General features: G+C 40.1%; 1 protein-coding gene across 5 annotated transcripts in view; it reads right to left on the bottom strand.

Annotated features, from left to right (window-relative positions):
* Positions 1-24,168, bottom strand: part of GRIP1 (glutamate receptor interacting protein 1) — a 108,122-nt gene that overhangs the window by 48,730 nt on the left and 35,224 nt on the right. For all 5 annotated transcript variants that reach the window (XM_014963658.1, XM_014963660.1, XM_014963657.1 and 2 more), the window contains exon 7: positions 121-268. In XM_014963658.1, coding sequence (XP_014819144.1) covers positions 121-268 — 148 coding nt within the window. The remainder of the gene's footprint in view (positions 1-120; positions 269-24,168) is intronic.

Raw genomic sequence — 24,168 nt, 5'->3', positions numbered from 1 at the left:
CTTGAGAGCATCTGGTTTCGTGAAATTCATCAAAAAATGGAAGGGTTTCTTTAAAACCAAACCAAAGTAGAAATAAAATGGACGAATGGACCTGTAGTGCCAGCTCTCTGTCACACTCACCTGTCTGCAATACTCGCAGATTTGATTTTGTCTATGACAATGACCTGTTTGTTGCAGCACATCGAGGTAGTTAGTGCAACCCCAAGAGCAGCACCGGGAGTTTTGGCAACTTCAACCAGCAGTGGCCCAGACGCTGTTGCTACTGAATCTGTTAAAATCAGACAACAAAAGATTAGTGTTATACCCATGTGGCCCTTAGGCCATTTTCATATTTTTCCCCACATAAAATCTCCATGGCTATTCTATTTCTCTAACCAGACAACAAGCCACCTAAACAAATTCTGGAATAGCACCAATTTAGGTGTCAAGAAAATAAAAGCAAAAGGAGGTTTGTGAATCTGGGATTTCGGAAAGCTTCTGAGTGTTGCGGAATCAGAGATGCACCAGGTTAGGGAACTAGGATGTGTTAGTGAGTCACTCTATTGCACAACTTATCTCAAAATCACCTGGAATTTCAAACAGGCATGCTGAAGAAATAGAATTAATTAAAAAGTAGAAAATTATCTGAAAAAAACTATGAACTGAAGAGGTTAGAGAAGGATGCTAAATTGATTTCCAGAAAAGAAGGGGAAGGTCTGTTCACAACAGCTGTAATAATTAAATTAAGAAGGTAAAGCAAGGATCTACCAGAAATCGCTCACAAAAAGAAAGGACAATTTAGGAGAAAATGGAGTAAATGCAGGAGGCATGACAGCTAGAAATAGTAGGAGTTAAAGCAAAATGCATGTGAGGAGGGTCAGAAGATTCTTGTAATATCCTGTCACTGGATAAAGTACTGCCTTGCAACAGGGCACAGATAGTAAATGACCAACACTGAAACAAGAAAGCAGAAAAGCAGGAGGCAGCAATAGTCATGACTGATGACTGTGGTGAGGAACTATGCCCAAGAGAGACAAGTGCTAGACAGAACAAAGTAAAAAACACAGCAAGCTGCTTCCTAAATGCCAAAACAAAGCAGGCAGTGGTAAGGGTGAAGTACATTTTGGAGAATACCTGAGAACTCCTACTAACCGATACCTATTGATCACTCACTGATCTCAGCGGAGCAAGATACAGTAAGGACATAAAAACACCAAGACAAAGAAAGTGATATCAGAAGCCTTTGGAGGTACTTACAATCAGAATAACTCGAAAATGAATAACCAAAGATTTATGCTGAAGCAAAGTTACCAAATGTCCTGAGATTAATATTCATACAGTACTGGAGCCCGCTGGAAGAACACTGGGAGAATGTTCAACTGAGATGTCTCAGAAGTTCCAGAGATTGAAGCTGTAAAAGAACTGCAGCTGGACTTCAAAGTATGGAAGAGAAGATAGATACCAAGATACTCCATTCAGTCTCAAATCTAGAAAATTAGTCCAAACCGTAATTCTGACACAGCAGAGAAAGTCTGTGAAACGGTGTATTATTATATAAAAGTAACAAGCTGTGTAATGGTACAAGAAATTGAAAGACAGCTTGATTAATTAACACTCAGCTAAGGTGCTATAGCTAGAGAGTAATGTAGATAAAGTGAATATAGAAATAAAGTGAAAAAAGTTGCTTTTATGGAATAACATACAATACCAGTAAAGCATACGTTAATTGTTATAGAACTCCTTTTTTCCCCACAACTTGAAATAATTTTTATATTCTTGTTGTCTTTTTTACAGTTAGAAACCTGAGGATTTGAAAGTGCCCATTAAATCTGAGTGACTCATTTTTGTTCCCAACCGGGACTGACTTTTAAAAAGCTGAACTTCCACAGGTGCTACCAAAACAAGCTGCTCCATAAATCCGAACAAAACTTTAAATTGTGATCCAACAGAAGAGAGTCCACCCAGCAGCATTCCTACCTGGAGCTTCAGGCACTAAATAGGTTTAAAGCTGGAAGAACTGCCGTCAGCAGCTACCTCTCTTTCTCTAGTAACTAAAGATGGAGGTTATGGCAGTCGAACCCCTGTCTTAGATGCCTTGGATAAGGGTCTAAGCAAGGCATGATTCACGCAGTGACTTGCATAGAGCCAAATAAGCACATGCAGCAGAGGAGAATTTACAAATTCCTGATTCCCATTCCTGTGCTGAGAAACAATTGTTTTCTTCTTGAACATTCCAGTGGTTTCTGGAGCTCCGAACAAGCTCGTACTTACAAACATATGGGAAGAAGGCTCAAACAACGTTTGTCACCAGTACTGTGACAAAGGTCTGAACTCATGTCGATACAGAAAATGGCAAATCTCAACTTGTTACTGGCCTATCACAAATTCTTTCTGTAACAATTGCCTCGAGGAGAGGAGAAGAAACTAAATGCAAGTATCTGTTGAGAATGAGTAAATCTTTCAAGATGCTGCTCCGGAGTTACTTGAGAAATGCACGATCAGCTTATCCCCTAGTGTTATTTCCCAGGTGCCTGTTGAAATGCACAGGGAAGGCAAACCAAGGCAGCCAGGATGAATAAGTAAGATAACTACAGTAGAGAAATCAGAAGAGAAGAAATGGAGTGTGTCTAACTGTGGAAAATAAGCACAAGGAAGAGAAATCGGAAGGCAATAATCAAGCACACATTCCCTGACAGAGAAGGATTAGTTTATCAAGTTGAAGTAAAGCATGGATATGAAAAATGAATCATACAGGTATAAATAATTCATGTGTGAAGATGTTTCAGTCATTAAGATATTTACACCGTGACTGAAGCACTTACACACGATGCTGATTTATTGGCCATGTAATTATGTAAGATATACTGATGAATGTTTGCGTGAAAAACGCTCTAGATTTTTGATTTTGTTAATCATTTTTCTCACTTTTGAGCACTGCATCTCAATCAGTACAAGAGGCTTGATTAAAAACTCCCAGAGGAAGAAGCATTGCTTTCCGCATGCTAATGCATTTCTTCAGCTAGACAGCAGCTTACCTTTTTTATTTGACAGCCTAAATCACTGGCAACAAAGGTTTTTATTCTGAATATACCTTTATGGTATGTAAATATACTATACGATGTCTAAAAAAGTTTTTGATAAAATAAGCAGTGTTATCACCCTCGCTTACCTCAAAAGATAATCACAAATTATTTTGAAATTGGGAAAAAAGCAATTTAGCCCAACAAGTGATCCCCTTACATTTGTTTCTTTACATCCTTTCATATGTATGTATCTGCTATTCCTTACCTATCCTCCTGGCTTATCGAATCCAGTTTAACAACTGGTGGGTGGTGAAGAATAGAAAACCTCTTTAGGATTCCCACAGGGGGGAAGCCAGAAAGTGAGCTGCTTGTATTAGGCAGCAGAGGATCTACATGTGAAACAGTGCCATGACACCACCCAAACCATGACATAACCATAAACGCCCTAAAAAAGAAAAGCTTCAGTCACAGCTTGCAATCAGTAATGACACTAGATCCACAGAAAGCCATACTATTAGTTTATGATGCCTTTTTTTTTTTTTCCTTTCCAAAGCCTTTGTGTACTTAAAGCTGGGAAGTGCTGCTATACTGTGAGCTTGTTCCTGTAGGAACACTGAGCTCTGTTGCTACTATCTGTGCTCTGCAGCTTCTCACTTCTCTAACTGGAAGGTTTTGGGTGCTTTATTTTTTTTTTTTCAGAAGTCACATCAATACAAGGTACAAATAAGTTTTTGAGCAGCTTAAACAAACCAGACAAGGAAGCAGGACGTCAAAACAGATTTTGACCTTAAGAGCCAGCTCAGCCAATTGAAACACACAGCTCCACAAGACTGTTATTGATCTTGCCTGGATGCTGCTGTATCTTCTAGCAATGATGTAAGTGACAAACAAGTGGATACCTAACTACTTCATTGAGCTTCTTTCCTATTAGGTGTCCACAGGCTAACAATTTTTTCACCTTAAAATTGTATATAGCAGGTCCATGTAGTCTTCTCTGTTGTTTTGTTGTTATTGTCTGACTGAAAGCAGTGAAGAAAAAAAAAAAGGCAAGTCTGTGCTGGTTCAGATCAGTAAATAAATACATAGCTCCTCCTCCAGCCTTGCAGTTCTCCCAATGCAAAGTTTTAATGCTTTTGTAGCAATGCATTCACAGATGTAAATGTGTCTCACTCCTGTCAAAATAGAAGCCAGTATTTCACAGACATATTTTTTCTTGGTCAAAAAAATTGTACTCTCCTACTCCTCACATCTGTCTTTGTTCCCTTCATACAAAATCTTTGCAGCCCACAGATTAAAAGTAGAGCAATCTCTCCCTCAGTTAGGAGCTTTCTTTTGTCCATTCAGTTCTTGTCAGTACACCAAATTCTTCACCTTCTCTCTCTTTTTCTGTAATCCCAATTTTTATACTCAGCACCTGTGTACCTCATGCTCAGGCTAGTCAAGAAAGCATAATGTTAATTAGAACAACGGGACACCCAGATTATATTTTCAGAGCAGTAACCCTCATTAAGGTCAGGTCATGTGACACCTGGATATCTTTTTCTAACCCTCCTAAAAAGAAAAACCTCTTCCAGCCCTAAAGCACAACTTCCAGTACCAGCATCCAAAGATGGTCAGCTGGGTAAATCACAGAGGTGTATTTTAGTGAAGTTAACGAAGACTTCTTGTACTTCAGGAAAAGATCTGAAATCTCTGACACTCCCTCCTTTAAAAGCAAAGCACTGTAACATTTACAGCAAATTAGTTTGAAGAAATCATTTTGAATCCACCCATGACTCTTAAATGCCTTACGTTTTATTCTTGCTTTCCTCTACTCTCTCTGTGCTCTTTTTTCCATTCACAAAAATCAATTATTCTTTTCCAGCAGGCGCTCAGCAATCATACATGCTACGGCTCTGATGTATGTAGGGTAGTCATTGATTGTTCCCTGTTGAGTGAAGTCTCATAGAAGGACCCTCACAAGTCCTCAAATACAGAAGTACACGGCCATTTCCTTGAACTTGCTTTCTTTAACAAAAGCACAACAGAACGTAGGGGGCTGTGTGTATTTATGTATGTGAGCCAGTGTTACAGAGAGGGTCCAATACAAAACACTCTATTGCAGTTATTTCTTCCTCTAGAAAGGTTGAGGCAACCAACATGTCACTGTGAGCATTCAATGCACAAGTGGAAGGTAGTTTGAAATTGCAGTGGTGAGTCTGGTGTCTATGGCACAGAAGATCTGGCCTTTATTTGCCAGTGCTTCAGTTGCAACAGATTATTTTACAGAGTAACCGATGGTGGGGAATGCCAAGCAGGCATAGCTGTGTCCGTCCATTCAGAATCACTGCATTAGGGATTAGGACCTCCATTTTCTGTCTAGGTAGCAGGATCTGAAACATGAAAACCATTTTTTTTGCCCCCCAGAAATAGCTCAAGATTTAAGGTGACAGACACACCATACATTTTCCACCAGGAGATTTGTGTATTTGCCTTTTCTTTGGAAAGCTAGATAGCTGAAACGGAAAAATCAGTCTTGATACATTTCTTACAGGGCACTGAAAATCCATGGCCAGTTGAACAATGCTGAGAGCCCACGTAACCAACCAAAACAACAGGCAGAATTTCTAGCAGACTGAATGAATTTTGTTTCTAAGACCTGTGCCTTTAGCAGCCACACTCTCCATACAGACCATTTCCCAACGCCCTTTACAGCACTTCTCAGCTGACAGTGGAGCAACAGAAAAGCACTCAGGGATTCTGAGTGCATTCACCTCCACTCTTCATTAACCACCAGATCATTCATTACTGTCAAACAGTATCTTAAACTGCACTTAATGAATCCTGTCATCATCCATGTGGTTTGCTTATTGTATTCTTAAGGACTTTTTTTTTTTAAATGAACACCTACCCAGAAAGAATGTCCATTAAAACACTCTTTCTGTAAGACTAATAAACTTAAAGTTGTCCCAACTCCTCACTGTCCAGTGGCAAGACCTTACCCCTACCTGTGATAATGAGACTCATAATATTTTATCGTACCGTGGCCCCACTATTTTCCTTTTCAGGTTTTCCTGAGACTGCCCTAGCGATAGGTGGTTGACCTCCTCCAGTTGTCTGCCTTTTCCACGGTCCCTAGCAGAACAAAAGCCAAACCCAAAAATGGCTAGTTACCTTACTGTGCAAGAGAAAGATTTGCTGGGAGTGGGGAAGCTTTTGTTCACTTTTCTCCCTCTTCTGTGCGCCTCTCCACTAGCACCTTTGCTCTTCTTTCCCCAGGTTTGTAGTTCACCAGGTCACAGATGCAGAGAGATGAAAAAGCCTACTATTGGCACTGTTTTTCAGCCAAATCCGAAAATATTCCTTAGGCTATCTTGCTAATATTTTTCATTTCCGTTGCAGTGGCTTTTTCATTCACTCATATTTAACACCAAGTAGATGATTAGCTAAATCTCCCTTACACACACAGAGCTGACTGATCACAGAATCATAAAATCATTTAGGTTGGAGAAGACCCTTGGGATCATCGAGTCCAACCATCAACCCTACTCTACAAAGTTCTCCCCTACACCATATGTCCCAACACCACATCTAACCCATGTTTATTTAAATACTAAATTTTTGGGCGCGTGAGGCTGCTTATTTATGTAATACCCTTTCTTTGTACTCCAAAGATAATTTGATCTCAACAAACCCCTAATCTCCATTTTGCAAAAAAGGGAATATTAATTACATATTTTTAAAGATTATCTAATTAAGAAATTGAGATTGGGATCATGGGTCAATGGTTTCAAGAGGGAAAGTAGCAGCGAGGAAGAGAGGCAGGAATAAGACTTCTACAGCATCTAAAGGGCACAGGAACAACATTCAAGATGCCTTACAGCTGGGTAGCACCATTATCACTCATTCAGAGTAATACGATTTGATTCCTCGTATTTTTGTGACTGTAAAGGTCACAAGTAAACCACACACATGGCACTGATGCACAGTACTGGCCCTGGTTTTCTGTTCTACTAATATTGCATAATGTTTGCACCCTGGCTTTGTTCATGCTTCATTTAGCAGAGCAACCTTTTTTCATCTGAGATCCTATGGGAAAACTAGAATCAATGCCAGCTTGCAAGCTCTGATAACGACGTCTGAAAAGCTAAAAGTCATTGACAGTGCTTCTAATTCAACCCTGAGAGACAATACAAAAAATATTAATAAGCTTAATGACATGTGAGACTTTACTCTAAAATATATTTTGGAACGGAGTAAGCTGACATTATATATTACAAGCAGTATTTGGGCAGAGAGGGTGGTAGTTTCTTTAATAATAAAACAACTATTTAAAAATTAAATATTGCTCTTGTTCAAAGGGTCAGTGGCAATCTCCAAGGCCCAACTTAGAACATACCATAAAATATGTGTGCTCCTAGTGTTCCCTTGATTATGGAGTATCTGTGTGTTTCAGGCAGGCTGTAGAGTGAGCAACAGCTGTTCTAATTTTACTCAGCCAGAATTAGAGGGGCAAAACCAGTACTAAAACAAGGGATAAAATAGGGTCTTTTTCCTTATTGCCAGTAACAGCATAGCACTGGGGCTGCTGGGCTACTAATTGAATGAAAGCTCACAGAGTCCACAGAAAAACATGAAATTGCTGCTAAGGAAAAAAGCCACTGATGTCATTTTACACCCTTTCACCTTTAGAATAACCAGATCTCAAAAAAGAAAAATAGGAATAATTTCAGAGGATGCCAGCAGAATGAGTGATAGTGAAATCAGAGGGACCTCTCAGCCTCAGAATGGAAAACGGAGACATTATTCTCTAGACAAATGTGCCACCTATCTCCTCCCCTATACACAAGCAATTTCATATTCTAGTCAACTGACTGGCACGGTCTTTCCATTTATCTCTCTTGACTAATTCCTGCAGTTCTTTCATACGCCTCTAATTCAGCCCAGTTCTTCAAATCAAAGGGTTAGGTGCTACCTTCACCTAATTTCATACTTTGCAGCCTTAGCCCCATCATCCTCCTCAGCTCAGAAACGCCTGCTAACCAGCTGAAGAACCGTTCCCGCCTTCAGAGTGCTCACACCAGTGTGGTGTGATGAGTGATGTACTCAAAATCCCCTTGTGGACTTCCTCAGACTTTCTCTCATGTTCAGACCACAAAAGCCTGCCTAAACCCCTTTCACTTAGAAGACTTTCCCCAATTCTTGGGACAATCACTCCTCCTACTAACTCAGCTGCAAGCTCAGACATCTTTATTTTTTACTAGGTCCCTTCTCTGCTCAAAAGCTGTATTAAATCCCCACCTCTTCATTAATCTGTACCTTTCTTTTTCTGTGCTCTGTTAATTTAAAACCCGATTTCTCTGTTGCTGAATTTACAACAGACAGGGGACATGGTGGATAGAGCCTGTACAGAAGATCCCGAATCTACCTCCTTGAATCTAGTCTGAATAAGTTTTAAATAAGCCCAGGCTCTGCAATTTCATTCCTTTATTATCTGAAAAATGAGTACTACATAGAAAATTCAGATGGCACTTACAGAACTACTGAAAACTCCAATCTCTACCCCTGAGAGCAGCACGTTGGTTTCAGAACTTGGGAGTCCATCAATACAACTTTATGCTTAGTTTGGCAACCTGGGCCTCAAACACCATCTTTCTATTGAAGGATGGCTCCTGAAAACTGCCCTGAAAAACTCGAGAGCATTACATTGACTGTAAAATGTTTGCAGAAGTCAGCAGTGATAGAATTCTGCCTGCATTTCTGTCCAGGAATGGAACTTACAAATAATTACTTTTACAAATAATCTTTGAAAATAAAAAAGCTTCCCCCCCAGGTGCAAATAATACATCAAGTCCTCTGCCAAGACCCTGCAATACAAAACACTATTTTCTCTACTGCACAAAGCAAGGATAAAATCACAGAACCACTGAATCATAGAATGATTTAGGTTGGAAGGGACCTTTAAAGAGCATCTAGTCCAATCCCCCGGGTGTGGGCAGGGACATCTTTCACTAGATCAGGTTGCTCAAAGCCCCATTCAACCTGACCTTTAACACTTCCAATGATGAGGCATCCACAACTTGTCTGGGCAACCTGATAGATAGATACATATGTAAAAGGAGCTTCCCGTACTTATTTTTTCTTGCAAGTAGGAGAGGAAATAAAATACACCAGAACCTTGATTTCCTCAGAACACCCCAGCTCTTGCATGATTCTGTACCTGACTAATCATAACAAATAGAACAAATACGGACAGCACAATCTGCATCTCTGCCTGCAAACTAAGACACAGCTGGTATGCCAAATTCTACATCTGCTAGCCTCAAAAGTATGCCTGTAAGTATGCACTACTATAGATAATATAAAGTGCTGCAGTACCCATAAATTATGTCTATTTGCCATAATGACTCTAAGTTTCCATCTAACAGGAACAGTAATAATTAAGAATGGGACTGGATTATCTTCAAAAGCCTACAAAGCACAAAGCCCCTCAACTGCCAGCACTTGACAGATGGGAACAAACACTGCGAACACCCAAACTTTGTGTCGAGCTGACAGTTCCCATCTGTCCAGGGCTCTACCAGGACAATGACGTCTCAGATAATCCCAAAAGCCTGAGAGCAAAGGTATGTCCTGGACAGTTTGGACATCTTCAGCTGACATGCACACGGAGCAGTTAGGGCAAGTGAGGATATGTCAATGCTGTGGTAGTAAGATACCTGAGCTGTCCCCATCTCCCTGTCACTCCAGTGGGAGCTGAAGCCCTGGAAGCGGCAGAGCCACACGAGCAAGGTGCCGTGCCCAAGACAGCCACTTCTGCTTCTCACCAGAGGGCTGACCCACGTGGCTGGGCTGTTTGGCATACTCGAGGTACATGACTAGACCTTGCTCAAGGGTTCTCTGTACTGAGCCATACTGCCTCATACATTCATGATTATGTATTATTTGTATGTGTTAGTGACCTCAGCACACAAGCCAAGAGTAGTCTCTGGTGTGGAGACTTCTTCTGGTGGAAGTCACTTTTGGTGTGCTTCTGCTAATATGGAAAGCAACAGACTTGGTTTGGTTGAACAGGCAGGATGTTTCAGAATAGTCTAAAACACTCCTATGCAGAGCATATTAGCTGAGTATAAACCAGAAAAAAAAGAGAAACTCAAGTAAACTCTACATTGTTGTCTGTAACAGATAACACAAATTTCTGATGTTACAAGTTTGTATTATCAGTACCACTTTTTTTCCCCAAAACTTTTGGTCTCTTTTCAATAATCTGTGCTCTAGCACAGATGTCTCATAAATAATTGGTGCATTGGCACAGCCGCAGTATAAAATGCTACCATGCAGAAGGCTGAGGCTGAGATCTGACCTTGATATTTAGGCACCGAGGAGTAGAGTGAGAGTTTTGCAGCTCCCTGGGGTTGCACGGGATATTTTGCCATTCAATGCCAACTACTCATGAAATGAAACTTTGGTTGAATGAGTCAGGAAACAAGTTCATTAACTGCCCTCTCTTTCCACTTTGGTATTGCCTGACCAGCAGTTCAGCAAAAACATTTCAAAGAAATCAAGAAAGTAATTTAGGTAAATTGCCCTCAAATCCAACACAGAAGCCATAGTTTTGAATATAAGCTCTTTGATCCCACATTGCAAAAATAATCCAGGATGGCTTATCTGTTGCCTATCTATTTCCAGCTTTTCCCTTCCCAGTGCTTGTTCCAGGCGATACAGGAACAGGACTACGGGGAGTATTCACACGTTTAAAGTAAAATAAGGTCTCAACATCGCCTGTTCTCTGCAGCATGCCTTTCCAGCAACAACAATTCCCCACATTTCTTCCCCTAAAATCCCAAGCAAGCAATAACCTCTAGAAACCCAAGCACCCCATAACTGACAGTGTCCCAGCAATGAGAAGTGCACTCTTTCATCTGCTTCTGCAGCAGGCAGCCTGCCAGCTTGCTGCCAGGGTCACCCTTGGCAAGGTTCCTCTGCGGCTCCTCTTTTGCACTGGACAAGCCATTTACCTCCTGCCAGAGCAGCTCCTGCTGCCACGCTCGGAGGGACTCCAGGTCCTCTCATGCCCCCTGTCTGATGGCTTTTTTTCTTTTTGAAGATGTTCCAGTGCTCAGAAGGTACAGAGATTTGCAATTCAGTAATTTGGTCATTATTGAATTTGTGTAAAGGAAAAATTGCAAAAAGTCTTTTCTGGGTGTGCTTCTTTTTTCTATGAGTGAAAATACACCCAGATTTACCTACACTGTAAAGCCCTTGAAAAATTAGAGGTCGTGGTGCTCAGAAGAAGACTACTCCATTCAACAGTGCTGAGCTGACCGCAACAGAAAGACTGTGCTTATGCAAACTGTAAAAACCCAAATGAATTAGGAGTTGATTAAAATCAGCACAACATCAATATAAATGATTATAAAAACACATGCATATATATATAAAAAAAGCTCAGAAGTACGTGTTTACAAACAGAATGACATTAAAAGGAAAATATTACGGTCACCATGCGGGCACAAAGCACTTCAAACTTAATGAACCCCAGAATGATTATTGCCTGAATGAACTTATTTTTACCTCTCTTCTTTAATTAAATAATCACATACTCTTCTTTCTTCAAGAGCCTCATGTGGAAGGTAGACAGTGACTATTTAATGAGTAGCAACACTTTTCCCTTCTTTTTCCATGCTCATGCCTTAATTACTAAACAGTATTCTCATCCTTCTCTGAGCACACGTGGTGGGAGAGTGCTATTGTATGGTGCAGCCTTTGGATATTCATTACAACACACGTTTATTAACTATTTTATCTTATAACCACCCATTAGAGAAAAAGTATGCCATTTTCCCCACTGTGCAGATAAACAAATGAGAATCAAAGACATCAAGGTTGAAAGCATCCATTATATCAGAGAGGCCGACCTGAGACACCTATGCTGGGATTCACTGCACCAAAAGGCAGGCATATGCAGAGGACACCTGAGGTAGCTACACCTGAACTGGAGGCTTAAACTCCCTCTACAACCATCAGAGAAAACTGGCATTTTTAAATGTGTTTCACCTGCCCTACTTTAGGAATCTCCACCAAGATGAGACAAACCAGTCTATAGAACATTTGCCCCACTTGACTGTTTCCCAGATCACTCAGTACTACACAGCAGGTTACTGACGAAGGAAAAACATATGCAATCATTTGAACTAAAATCTATATCATAAGACATATGTTCCAAGGCATATGAGTAAGGCTGTGTCTTTAATTCTTGCACTTCCCATCCCCGAAGAGCTGAATTGAAAGGAACTTTACAATGACAAGAAAAAACATTCCCTGATATACACAAGATCTTTTGGAAAAGTTGTCACCAAACACAGCTTCTCCTGAGCACACTGAACTGTATCCCTTCAAAGACTTCCAAATGTAGCTATATCTGGTGCATTTTCACTGGGATAAGCAGAAGAGACTTTCCTGAAAAGGGCTTTCTCTCCCTCAACCAGTACCTACTGATTTGCATGTCTGTGTTTGAGTGCTTCAAAAAGACACATCTTCACAAAGAAAAGATTCTCCAACTTTCTTGTCACAGGCAAAATGACTTCCTCTAAACTCTTTTCTGAAAATGGCAGAACAATTTTGCCTGAAAATTCCCTCACACACCCCCCACCCCCCAAAAAATCCAGGCTTGGGCAGTTACTGGGGGGAAGGTGGCCACAAGAAAAACCTTAGCGTATACTGCCGAAGTTTTCACTGCTCTGAAAATCATGGGTTTAACTGCGAGGCAGTTTACAAAAATCTAAAAAAAGCCATTCCTCCTGCAAAGGGGGATCATAAAGAACCACAGAAAGGGCACATCCTTCCTTCTTTTTTTCTCCTTTTCAGCAGTTTTCTAGTTTGAACATAGCAGCTGATACTTCTCCCACCTTCCCAGTCCAACTAAAGGAGGGCAGAATGCAGTGAGACAGACCAGCAGCACCAATGTCTTGCCATGATTTACAACATCCAATGCTAACATTTGAAATCTGGTCTGTCATGTGAAAGCCAAAAAGTAAATCAAATGAAATGCATAGTGGCTGCTCATCTAAGAGGTTCTCTAGCATGCTCGAGGGTGAAGACTTTTGCTGTGATCTAGATCCAAACTGGGATGACCTATAAAACTAATCACAAAACTGGTAATTTCATGCATGCAAGCTGTTTTCCCATGCTAATGTTGAAGTACCAGAAGAGAAATATTTTAGCAAAGGAGCAAAGAGAAAACAGGCCTGGCACATTTAAGGTTGGATTCAATGATCTTAAGGGTCTTTTCCAATCTAAATGGTTCTACATTTCTATATTGCCTTTTCATTAGTAGACAGGACAGGACTGAGTGGTAACTGGGTGCAATTAAACAGTGTAAACAGCATTATTTTTAAATAATGTGTGTCAGAGTTAGGTCCTTGTAATACAGGTCTTTCCTACACTTCAGGCTTGAATTGGCTGTAAAATCCTGAAAGTAGATGTTTTAAAACTGACATGAAATACAACATTGATTTGGTGCAAACAGTGTTTAAACTAGGAGATGTTTGTGCTGGCAGAAGACATTTTTGTTGGTATAAACTGGGTGTCCATTTGGTGAGAACTGAGGAGCGGAGCAAAGAAGCACAGCTCTGCTGTTTATTTCCCTGTGAGCAAAGCTCTACAAACACAAGACAAGAACTACATATTTCTCCCTTGGCTCCTACTTTAAATCCCAGCTGATATCAGTAAGTCTTCCTACTGAGTCAAACAGGCTTGGACCAGGCCTTGGCTAACTTCATGAAAGGCACCTGATGGCTGATATAAAGGATCAACAGTTCTTGTTCTTATCCTAAGTGCTTCAGATGACAGCACACTGCTGTGGCTAGGGATTAGATGCAGCTTCATGTGCATGCAAAAACTACTAAGATCCGTTGAATCATCTAGCAGAGCATATTCAACAATCAAGATAAAACTATATATTTCGCTAAAAATGCAATTCCAGGGTATTTAGTACCTACATTGAGCATTTATTTTAAAATGAGGAAGTTATATGTGAATAACAACTACTAGTTATAAATTGATGGTGGCTTTCCTGAGCTAAATAATGGCAGGAAGAATTGTTTTAGATTTTCTTTGCAGTTATGGGGGATGTTGTGCCAAATCATATTAGTGACAGAGGAGAAACGACAGGCTCAGTGTGTCTGCAGTCCAGGTTTTCTTTTTTTCTTTTTTTTTCCTATTTAAGCTGCTTGAAGCCTTTAGATTTCAATTAAGAACTCAGGCAAGATGACCTGAATCAGCAATAGCTTTTGGAAATTAAAAAGAAAGGATAAAAAAAAACCCAACCAGGATTTTTTAAAGAAAGTGTTGAGGGACTTCCTAAGTAACATGAAACAAGTCCCAAAGCTCTGCCTCAAGGTGTACATATTATCATCTTTTCATGTATATAACCTACTGTATATAGCCAGAAAAAGAGTGAAACTAACCCTGTAATTCAGAGGCAATATGGGTTATAGATGCTTGTGTGTAATACAATAGGAAACCTTACCCTAGAAAGCCCTTTCTCATTAGCATCCCCATCTCTGCTCCCCCATTGTCTGTCTCTTTTCTCCCCAGAGCCTCATTGCCTCTGATGCCCTACAGTCAATTTTGTCTCTTGGCAAAGCCCTACTTTACTTCCAATTTCATGCAGGTAACCTGAGGGTCACCACATGATTTGACTCGGTTCCAAGAAAGAGTGCTTTTATACTGGTGTGGATTCTGCATGTAAAAATGCAATTTTATCAGCCAGAGGAGAAATGTCTGGAGGCATGTAAGAGGAAGGAAGAAACCTCAGGTTGCCACAGCTTTACCTGTAACCTTGGAAAGCTGTCATATCCTTCATTACTCATCTCTTCAGGAGGGCTCGGTGTTCTTTTTTTGGCTGCAGTGAGCCATGACTTTTCTGCTAGTGTCAGAATTGCAATTAAAGATGAAACTGGTGAACAGTCTAGAGAAGTACACTTCATAAAATCATGCCACCCTTTTCTCCTCCTCCAGGAAGAAAACAGGTAAGATTTAACTCAAACCTGAAGTCAGGTGCTTGTCTTTGGTTTCTTTCGAATGCATGTTCAGTTAGCATGGAAACGTACTTTTGTTAATGTCCTCCAGCATCTACACTAAAATAGCAACACGACCAATCAATAATAGCTGCCAGAATATTCTGGCCAGTTTCCTTACAAATTAAAATCGTGAAACTCACAGGAGGTCAAACACCATTAATGTGAGTCACCAATGATTAAAAAAAAGAAAAATCCCATTATTTTTTGGCTAAACACAGGCTAACACACAGAGCAATTTTTATCAATACTGTTTCCCCAAACCACTCTGATAAATATTGAGTTCATAGGCTATGAAATGATCTCTTTAAATGAACAAAGCACAGTAATCATGCATTTAGGAAAAAGATGCCAAGACAGATTATTATGGGTGTTTAAAATTACTGTAGGGGAATGTGGTTTGAATAGCAAATGCACAGAGAACGTAACATTTCACTCATCGTACAGCTGAGCAACACCATCGGAAGTATAATTCTGTGTAACAAGATCATGTTGTAAGATGTGGCACTGCTGCAATTATCTTTGAGTAACTATGTTGATTTCAAGATTAACTCGTTCAGCTTAGATGTTGATTTTTTTTTCCCTACCTAAAATTCCAGCTTAAGGGCCTTAGTACTGTTCTTCTCTGAGCAGTACACATCTCCTATGTGCTGAATATTACATGGTGCAGTCTCACAGGATCTGCTTCAAATCTCATTCACACCGGTTTTGCACTAGAATGCCATTAATTAAGACAGTTCATATTTAGGCACAATACCTAAAAATATTCATAATTTAAAATCCATCTTTTTTCAACATGAATGTTTTGTAAAATGATGAAGGAACCACAAACCATAGTGCAAAAGGGATGAAAATCTGCCCTATTGCATCCCCTTTTAACCTCTTAGTTTATACCCCGTACAGGTGTTCCAGGAAATGATTTGTGGGGTTCTTGGGTTTTCTCCCCTTGGCCTAACCTGTCAGGCACGGTCAGTGTTACACTGATGAAAAAAAGTCAAGAGGATGGAGTAGCTCACTTCTGGATTTTTTTAAACCTCCCTGAGGGAAAGTTTGGGAAGACATTTAGTATTTTCATCTCCCTTGCACAGAGCCTTTGCTACTGCTGCTATTTCCTTAGAGGTGGGCCCTTTTAGAGACAGCTTCTGGGGTTACAACCCAAGTTCTCTCAATACAAAGAAAATCACATCTGTTCCTTAGTCTCTCAGATGACTGCAATGCCACTAAACCAAATCCAGGGCTGAATTTTTTTAATTGGACTTTTTCTGATTACAGAGTTTCTTGTGCATTGAATTGCATGGCACACGCAGAAGACCCTTTAATCTCCAAGAAGCTTAATTATCATCCTCTTTGTAAAACTTTCACACCTGCATTCTGAATTTAAGTACTTCAGTTACCTGCTCCATTTTTTTTTTCAGACCAGCACAAATCAGGATACTTTATTATCCTTCTTAGTCTGCTGTTGACCAGAATGCTAAATAAAAGATAGGCCCATTTACTGAAAGATCTCTTGACTAACTTCCTGCTGACCAGTGGTATGAGTATGTAGCAGAGATAGAAATCCTCTTTCATGCTGCATTTCATGGCACATCTGAATAGCCCTCACGCAAAGTGGAAAGATTTGATCAATCCTTTTTCCTCAGCTTTTACTAGATAAATATGAGGGTCATTTGCCCCTTCCCTCCGCTTGCTTGGAGCCTGGATGGTGGACAGGAGAGATTATTACAGCAATCTCCTCCTTCCATCATTTGTTTTTAAATACTTACTAAAAAAAGCACAATAGCATATTTTTAATAGGCAGAGACTGTTTCCATTTGAGGATGCAAACCCTTGAATTAGCATCTAAAAATTTACCCTACATTCTTTGTGAGGAGATAGGAGGATAGATTAGGAAGGCTCTACTTTAATGAATACCCATCATGAAATATATTGATATTTCAGACTGATTTTTTTGAATTGTACACTATTTAGACTAACTGCATACAAGTAGAGGTTTCACCTTCCTGAGAAGTCTTTGAAGACAAATTTGTCCATTACTGTTAGTAGTCAGTAAGTAAAACATAGAATATTTTCATTACAAAGTGGAACTTGGAAGATAATACACCCTCTCCACACCTTTTCTAGTTCTTTATGGCAATTAAATTGCATTTTTAGTTTTCTGTTACAGGGACATCTCATTTCACCTTTACAGTTTTTTCTCCTATACAAAGTAATGTTTATTAACATGCTTTTAATGAGGCCATGGTTTCAAAAGCACTGGAGAGAAATGTTAATTGGACCTGATAGAGTAATTTATAACTTATATGGTTCAGCTAAACTCCACTTATTTCTCTTTAGGGATGATCAAGGAGTTTGTAAAGAAAGAAATATCTGCAAGATTTATGAAATCCTTGTAAAACATGTCAACTCCTCCTTTCTGTAATCATCTACTAGCAATATGGTTATCACACTGTAACACAAATCATAACCCGGCAGAGAAAAGAAAGTAAAAAAAAAAAATCTACAGGATAAAAATACTTGGGAATCATAGACTTTTCTCATTATAACATCTTGATTTTAATTGCTTACAACTTAGGACTTGGCCACAGTTCAAACATTTGGTGTGATTTTTTCTTATCATGGCTACCTCTCTCAGGCTGATTTTTTTTCTCCCTTTAGTTATTTCAACTGAAACAGGTCAGCTGTGTCTGAAAGCATCACTAGGGAAAACCATACTGTTTTGCCCCCACATAGAAAATTCTGTAGGCTTTATATTGAAAATTCTTGTTCTCTATGTGTCTTCATTACCTGACAGATCTGGCATAGAGAGTCAAGAGAAGAGCCAGAAGGAAGGGAGAGTAGGACTTCTTGGGCAAAAAGGGGAAGAACTGAGGTGAGGTGATTGATCTGAAAAGAAGCTGCAGTACAAGAAACTTGGGAATGGTTTGCTAAGACACAGGGACAGGAGAAAGGGCTGAAATAGTACATGCATGAAAACTGCAAAAGGCCTTTACGAAGGAAAATCAGCAATGTGGGAGAAACGTGTTGGAAAATTACCCAAGACTTACTTGGCAAAAGACAGAAGAAAAAACTGAGCTGTAAGGAGAGGGATTAGCATGTTGGGGATTTAGGACCTTCTAGAAAAGACGACTCAAACTAGGTCAGTAACGAAAAGGAAAATCAAGCAGGTGCTGGGAAAAAAGACAGTAATGCAGCTAGGAACCAGGACAAGAACAAACAACAGAGGAAAAAGCATCACACTTGCATAAGACACGAAGGAACACGGGATCCTGAACCTTTACAATTCTCTGCTGTCAGCAAACATCTTAGAAACCTACTGGCCACTCAAGTCTTTTCTGGTCCCCAGAAAGCCACGCACATACTTTGCTGGACAGCTAGTCCGACAACCCAGCTAACAGGGAGCAGACTGGTGGGCTTAATGGTTCTCACTCTTTTGAGGTACAGACGTCATGTCAGATATCAAGTTCTTCCCACAGAGAAGCCTAGGTAACAGTACACAAAAATGTGTCAACACTGTTAGGGATGTAAGCTCACACAGATACCGGGAAACGACAAATTGACAATTGCAACACAGTGGTGCCATTCATTAGGTAGAGAAATGATATTTTCTTAAAAGACCCCGTTCCACACCTCTTTCACTACTCAGCAACCCTCATGAGCAAACAAGTGTCCTGTCCATAAGACAAAGCACTCTAAGTTGAGGGAGCTAGTAGTGCATGAGTTGGGTGGCAGGTGTGTAAGGCGTAAAGAAGGAACTGCAAGAAAGAGAAGAAGGTTGTGTAACATGGAGGAAACACCCAAATGCTGCTTTGAAGAACCAGGTTCTCTTTCTGTCACAATTTCTGTAAAGGCTGAAAAGGACATTTAAACTGTATTGGTCACTAATTGCAAGCATTTTCTTGTTTTACTATCAGCAGTCAGCAGCAGTATCTCTTGACCACACAAAGTACTGATGAATCAAGAGCTGGGTTTTGAATCTGCCAGCCCAAAATGCTGGATTTTTTAAAAATACCAGCAAGTTTCCATGCTACTCATTTATCTCAAGAGGTGTTAAAAAGGTATTTATCTTCCTTTTAAACCAGGTAAATAGATTAAAGCAGGTAAGCAAGCAGGAACTGATGCCTGACTGATTGATATCAATCCTCTTATAGGCTCACGATGAGACTCAGTGAAGTCAGCATGTCATACTTAGTAGCAGCATGAGAAATGAAGGGTTAAAAGGAATAGCCCTCACCCACTATTGTAAAAAAGAAGTCTAGAATGCCAGAAAACTCGATAGCAGAAAAAAATCACAAGCCTCAGGGTTCTCTGAAGGGAAAAGCCTTTTTTGGTGCCAAGGAAAAGTCATATCCCATCTTTCGCTAGATGAAATCCTAACAAGCCAGCACTACAGAGAGAGAAGTGAGTTGTTGTACACATCCCCGCCTGACTGTCAGCTCACACTAATGTCCCTGATGCAGGCATCTGGCACTGACAGCAGAAAGCACAAATAGCGTGTTTGATAAACAGGGAACTTGCACAGGAAGATGAGAGACTAAACTGCTATAGCGTGTAGATTTAAATAGCTGCTTAGTTTGTGCAGCGTGAACGTGAATGCTGCGTTGGCCTCCGGGAGAGACAAAAAACCCCATGTGTTTTACCTTGTGACACATCTGCGAGTGGATATTTCTGGAACTGTTAGAGAGAGATAGGTCTGTGTCACCTTCTGCCTTAAGAAACAATATATTTGGAATGACCTTGGGACACTGAGGTTTCCTCCTTGAGATCTGCATATTGCCTGAAGGACTTAAACTGTGGCAGGATTAGGGCCTCAGGAAAAAACACACTAGGAAATTAATAACTTTGCATTCGGACAAGGATCCGGGCAGTGCCTTTGATAAGCCTGTGGTCACATACTGAAGAGAGAAAAGTCAAAATGAATAGCTGCATAAAAAGGTTATTATCTCTCCTGTGGGACTTGTGACCGTATTGCATGCACACATAGCTGAACAGAGGCTGAGCAGGCAATCTCAATCCTGACATTTCCCAATTGGCACCCTCAACTTTTTGACTTCAAACGTTGTCTTCTAGCATAATTTGTGTATGTGTTTGTATAGCAGTATTTAAAGTAGAGTAATACTTCAAATAATATAGCTATCGTGACCTTTGCTTTGAACATGAATTTTCATTCAGTCTGTCTCTGAAGCAACATAAGCGAGGAACCGTTCTTTAAAGGTTTAAGTAACTAATTCATATTTAGAATTTCAAGGGATCTAGGTCTGTTGCTCTGTGACAGCCAGGAGACCTGCAGTTGCAGTCAAATGCTACAGTTCACTACCTATCTGTTCTGTCAAAGACTTGAAAGAGACAAAGGAAATGTTAATTTTAAATTTATAAAGAAACAGAAAGAAAAAGGCGGTCTGGAATCCTACAGGCTTCCTGACTTCCCTTTAACTTTCAAGGTCTTGCAACATTTATAAAGTTTATAAGGGTCTTGAGTCTGTCCTTGAAGTCTCTGGAGCTCCTGTTCCTTGGTCTTGTAAAACTCTTAAACGTCTCCACAGCTCTGGATACACTTGAGTGATACTGCTTTATGAAACTTAAGGGGCAGCCCATAAGTTCTTTTTTCTCTTATATTTCTTGTCTTGCACAAATTACTGAAAGTCTACACTGGATCACAGGTTATTTCACCTGATGTTTAAATTATGCAAGCTTTCTTTCCCTAGTGTTCTAGTCATGCAGAATTACTGAAAAGTGAGGCAGGTTTCTTTAAATGTACTCTCATAAAATTGTTATGGCCTTTTCTTTTGTTTTGGGTTTTTTTCGGGTTTGCTTTTTTTTGGTTGGTTTTTTTTTTAATGGGTGAATTTAAAGGGGAAAAAGGCTTAGATATTGTTTGTTAAGCTACTGTCAGATTTACTAGCAAATGACTGCATAATTCCCTTTCTAGAAAGTTGTATCAGTGGTAAAACACCGAGTTCAGAAAATTGAGGGTGTTGCTGTAGCTAAAGTTGCCCAGTTCGATGTCAGGGTGACTCTGGCAGCTTGGGACCAAAAAGGAAGTGGATGGTATCTGTTTTTCAGAGAACAATTACAGGGTGCCACATTCCAGCAAATCTATTCTGGCTCAAATAAGTGCCAGAACTGTTACAGAAGCCAGAGGAACATATGGAATTTGAATGTGCAATATGTTCCTTCATTCCTGAAGACCACAGAGTGGTTTGAGCTAAGAAACAGCCAGTGAAGAGATGAGAGAGAAAGAAGTTGTGCCTCTCATGTGTAAATAGCTAACAAAAGCTTACTTTGGTGCCAACGTCCTGGCAATAGCTAATAGCTTTGTGTAACTACAGTATGCTTGAATCAAAGATTATCCCAGCAAGAACATCCAAGATTTAAAAAGCAGATTGCTCTAAAGCTCAGCAGCAGCAATTTTTGAACTAGAGTTACATAAAAATGTTATGGGCCAGAATTTAAACTTAAGACAGTCATTACCTTTGAACCCTTCTGAATGCTCCCCTCCAGAGTAAATAGGGAAGATTACCCAGGCAGATGCAACGCCAATTACAGAGAAAATAGGGAACCCAGAAGCATCATGGCAGATTTTAGAAAACCTGAAGAGAAACTGCACCTGATCCACTTCCAAATAAATGTAGTGATAAACTTTTATTTCTTGTTTTAGACAGGGGCGGTGTGAATCGCTGTTTGTGGCTTGTTACTAGCACTGCATCCTAGTTCTCATTCTCACTCTAACTGAGGATGCCTGACTTGCAGCTTTCAAGCTGTGAGAAGCTCGTTGGGACACTTCACCCAGACCACTGCCAAACAGTCTTCAGTCTTCCCAGATTAAGTTTATAGCTTGGAATTAATATTACTTGCTGTTTGGTTGCCACAGGAAAAGATTCAGGCTGCAAAATTTTTTTGGCGGTGACGGCAAGTCACTGCTAGCCACCACCCTGCCTCTACTCCTTCCCCTCCACAACATGAGGGGCACAGGTATAGTCACAGAGAGCTGCAATATTCAGACCTCTCCCACCACTGGATGAAAAGAGGTGATCCACATGACCACAAAGGCTGGACCTCTTCAGATGTAAGGATTCCCCTCAAAATTAAAAAATGCAGGTAGTTTCCTCTAAAATCAATAAGGAATATAATCAACCACATTGCTTTGTGATTGGAGGAGGTGTTTTGAAAAACAGAAAGACGTGGAAGACTGTTACCTCCCTAACTTCAAATTTCACCAGGTTATAAAATACTTTCTCAGAAACTATTTTTTCCTATTTTCTTCTTGCATTATCTTGATACTTCCAAACTCTTTCTATTTCAAAGTCTCTTTGAAACTACATAACAGTACACTCCACTCACCGACCTGGAAAACACTTTCAGCAGGAAAAAAAAAACACAACAAAACAACGACTCAAGAAGCTAACAACATCTCTTCCAAGAAGCTGAATTGACAAGTTTATTTCCTAGGACCCAGCTGAGCAGGATATTTCAGGATGTATTTAAGCAAGCACAAATGTAACCCCAGAGAGTTCAGTGGGACTAGAAACATCTCCTACATTATATACACACTTAATTACCCTGCACAGAACCCCTTGATGGTTTTTTTACTCCAGTTTGTCTAGGTTCCAGAAACAATAAAATGTACAAGCTTCCCAGGTGACCCCTTGAAGACTTCAGGCGAAGAAACTAAACTTTGAGAAATATAGCACCTTTGAAACAGCTTATGCTTACAGGAGTATAAAAAGCCAGTTACACACTACAGGACTGTAGCTGAAAAATATTTTGGGATTATTTTCCTCATCTAGTGTAACCTTTTCAAATCAAGTTCCAATTTCATGCTATCAGGATATACTTTACGGCTCTTTCCAGTTCTGGCTGCATGGAATGCTACTTTACAAAATATAACCATCTGCTAACAGAAGAAAAGATACTAAAGCATGTAATGGTACAATTTTATCTCTAGGAATAAGATATTCTACTGAAAGTTTATACCATGAGGATCCTATAGATTGCATCAGACTTTTATATAACTCTTGGATTGTTGCCCCCTCTCAGCAGGCTAAACTACTAAACTAGCATCAGTTATTGATAATCCACCTTACCCAATGCTCTTCCTCTTGCTTTAGCCTACTTTCACATAAACCCTGAGGTGGGACTGCAAACAGCTTGTCTTGTGAGTAATATAAGAGCTGGGGAACAAAGTAACATTTCTTTTCATTCTTAAAATTTCTTTTCATGGCTTGTGTCCTCCCTTTCATGTCACTCCCAATTTTGACTTCACTGCTCTTGAGCAGAAGGAAGTGAAGATTCAAATCAGCACTGTTTTTCTGGGCCAGGAATCAATGGATTATAATGAATGATTTTCAGCTTTTGCACCATGGTCATAACACAACTGCAAAAAAGCAAAGAAGGCTTCCCAACAAAATTCTTCACGCTGTTGCCAGAAAACTATGCAGGGCATGCAAATTGGAAAAAATCAAAACCTATCAGGGGCTAGGTAAAATCTACAAAATGATAATGCATTAGTAAGAGAGCCTACTGAGTCCCTCCTTATCTCTTCTTGCAGACACTGCAGGACCACCACCCCATAAATTTCCTAGTGTTTGATTCCCTTTCCTCCCTTCTTTCTGACTCCACAAGCATCAGGTTCTTCTACCTCCTTAAGTTTCCATACTTCATTGCCAGGGAGGCAGGAACAACAAATCCAATCTGTTACTGAGAACAAAAGGGAGACAGCAGAGTTTATTCAGAGAAAGAATGATATGAAGAGTCCAACTGGTAGGTACTGCCTGTACAGCTAAAAGCCTGCAATTTCCAACTAAGATCTGTACCCTCCTGCACTGAGCTCTATCCCGGTAACACTGAAAAACACAGGTTCCTGCCTTAAACAATGTGCAATTTAGAGCACCACAGAGCTTCTCATCATGTGGTCTTGTCCTCACACAAACCTACAAAGATTTCTAAAAGATCCACAGTGAAATTGAGGGTGATGCCCTGCCTAGGGTATACAGGAGAATGGGGATGGGAGTTTTCTCTGAAATGACAGCCTCGCTGGGAACTGAGTCTGTCTAAAGCCAGGCGGGCTTTGTTCAAGGAGATCTTGCTCTTAGAGAAAGTGAAGGATAAAG

The sequence above is a fragment of the Calidris pugnax genome, unplaced genomic scaffold (genome assembly GCF_001431845.1).
Source record: "Calidris pugnax isolate Ruff unplaced genomic scaffold, ASM143184v1 scaffold44, whole genome shotgun sequence".
Taxonomy (NCBI): domain Eukaryota; kingdom Metazoa; phylum Chordata; class Aves; order Charadriiformes; family Scolopacidae; genus Calidris; species Calidris pugnax.
This window is presented reverse-complemented; position numbering and strand designations above follow the sequence as displayed.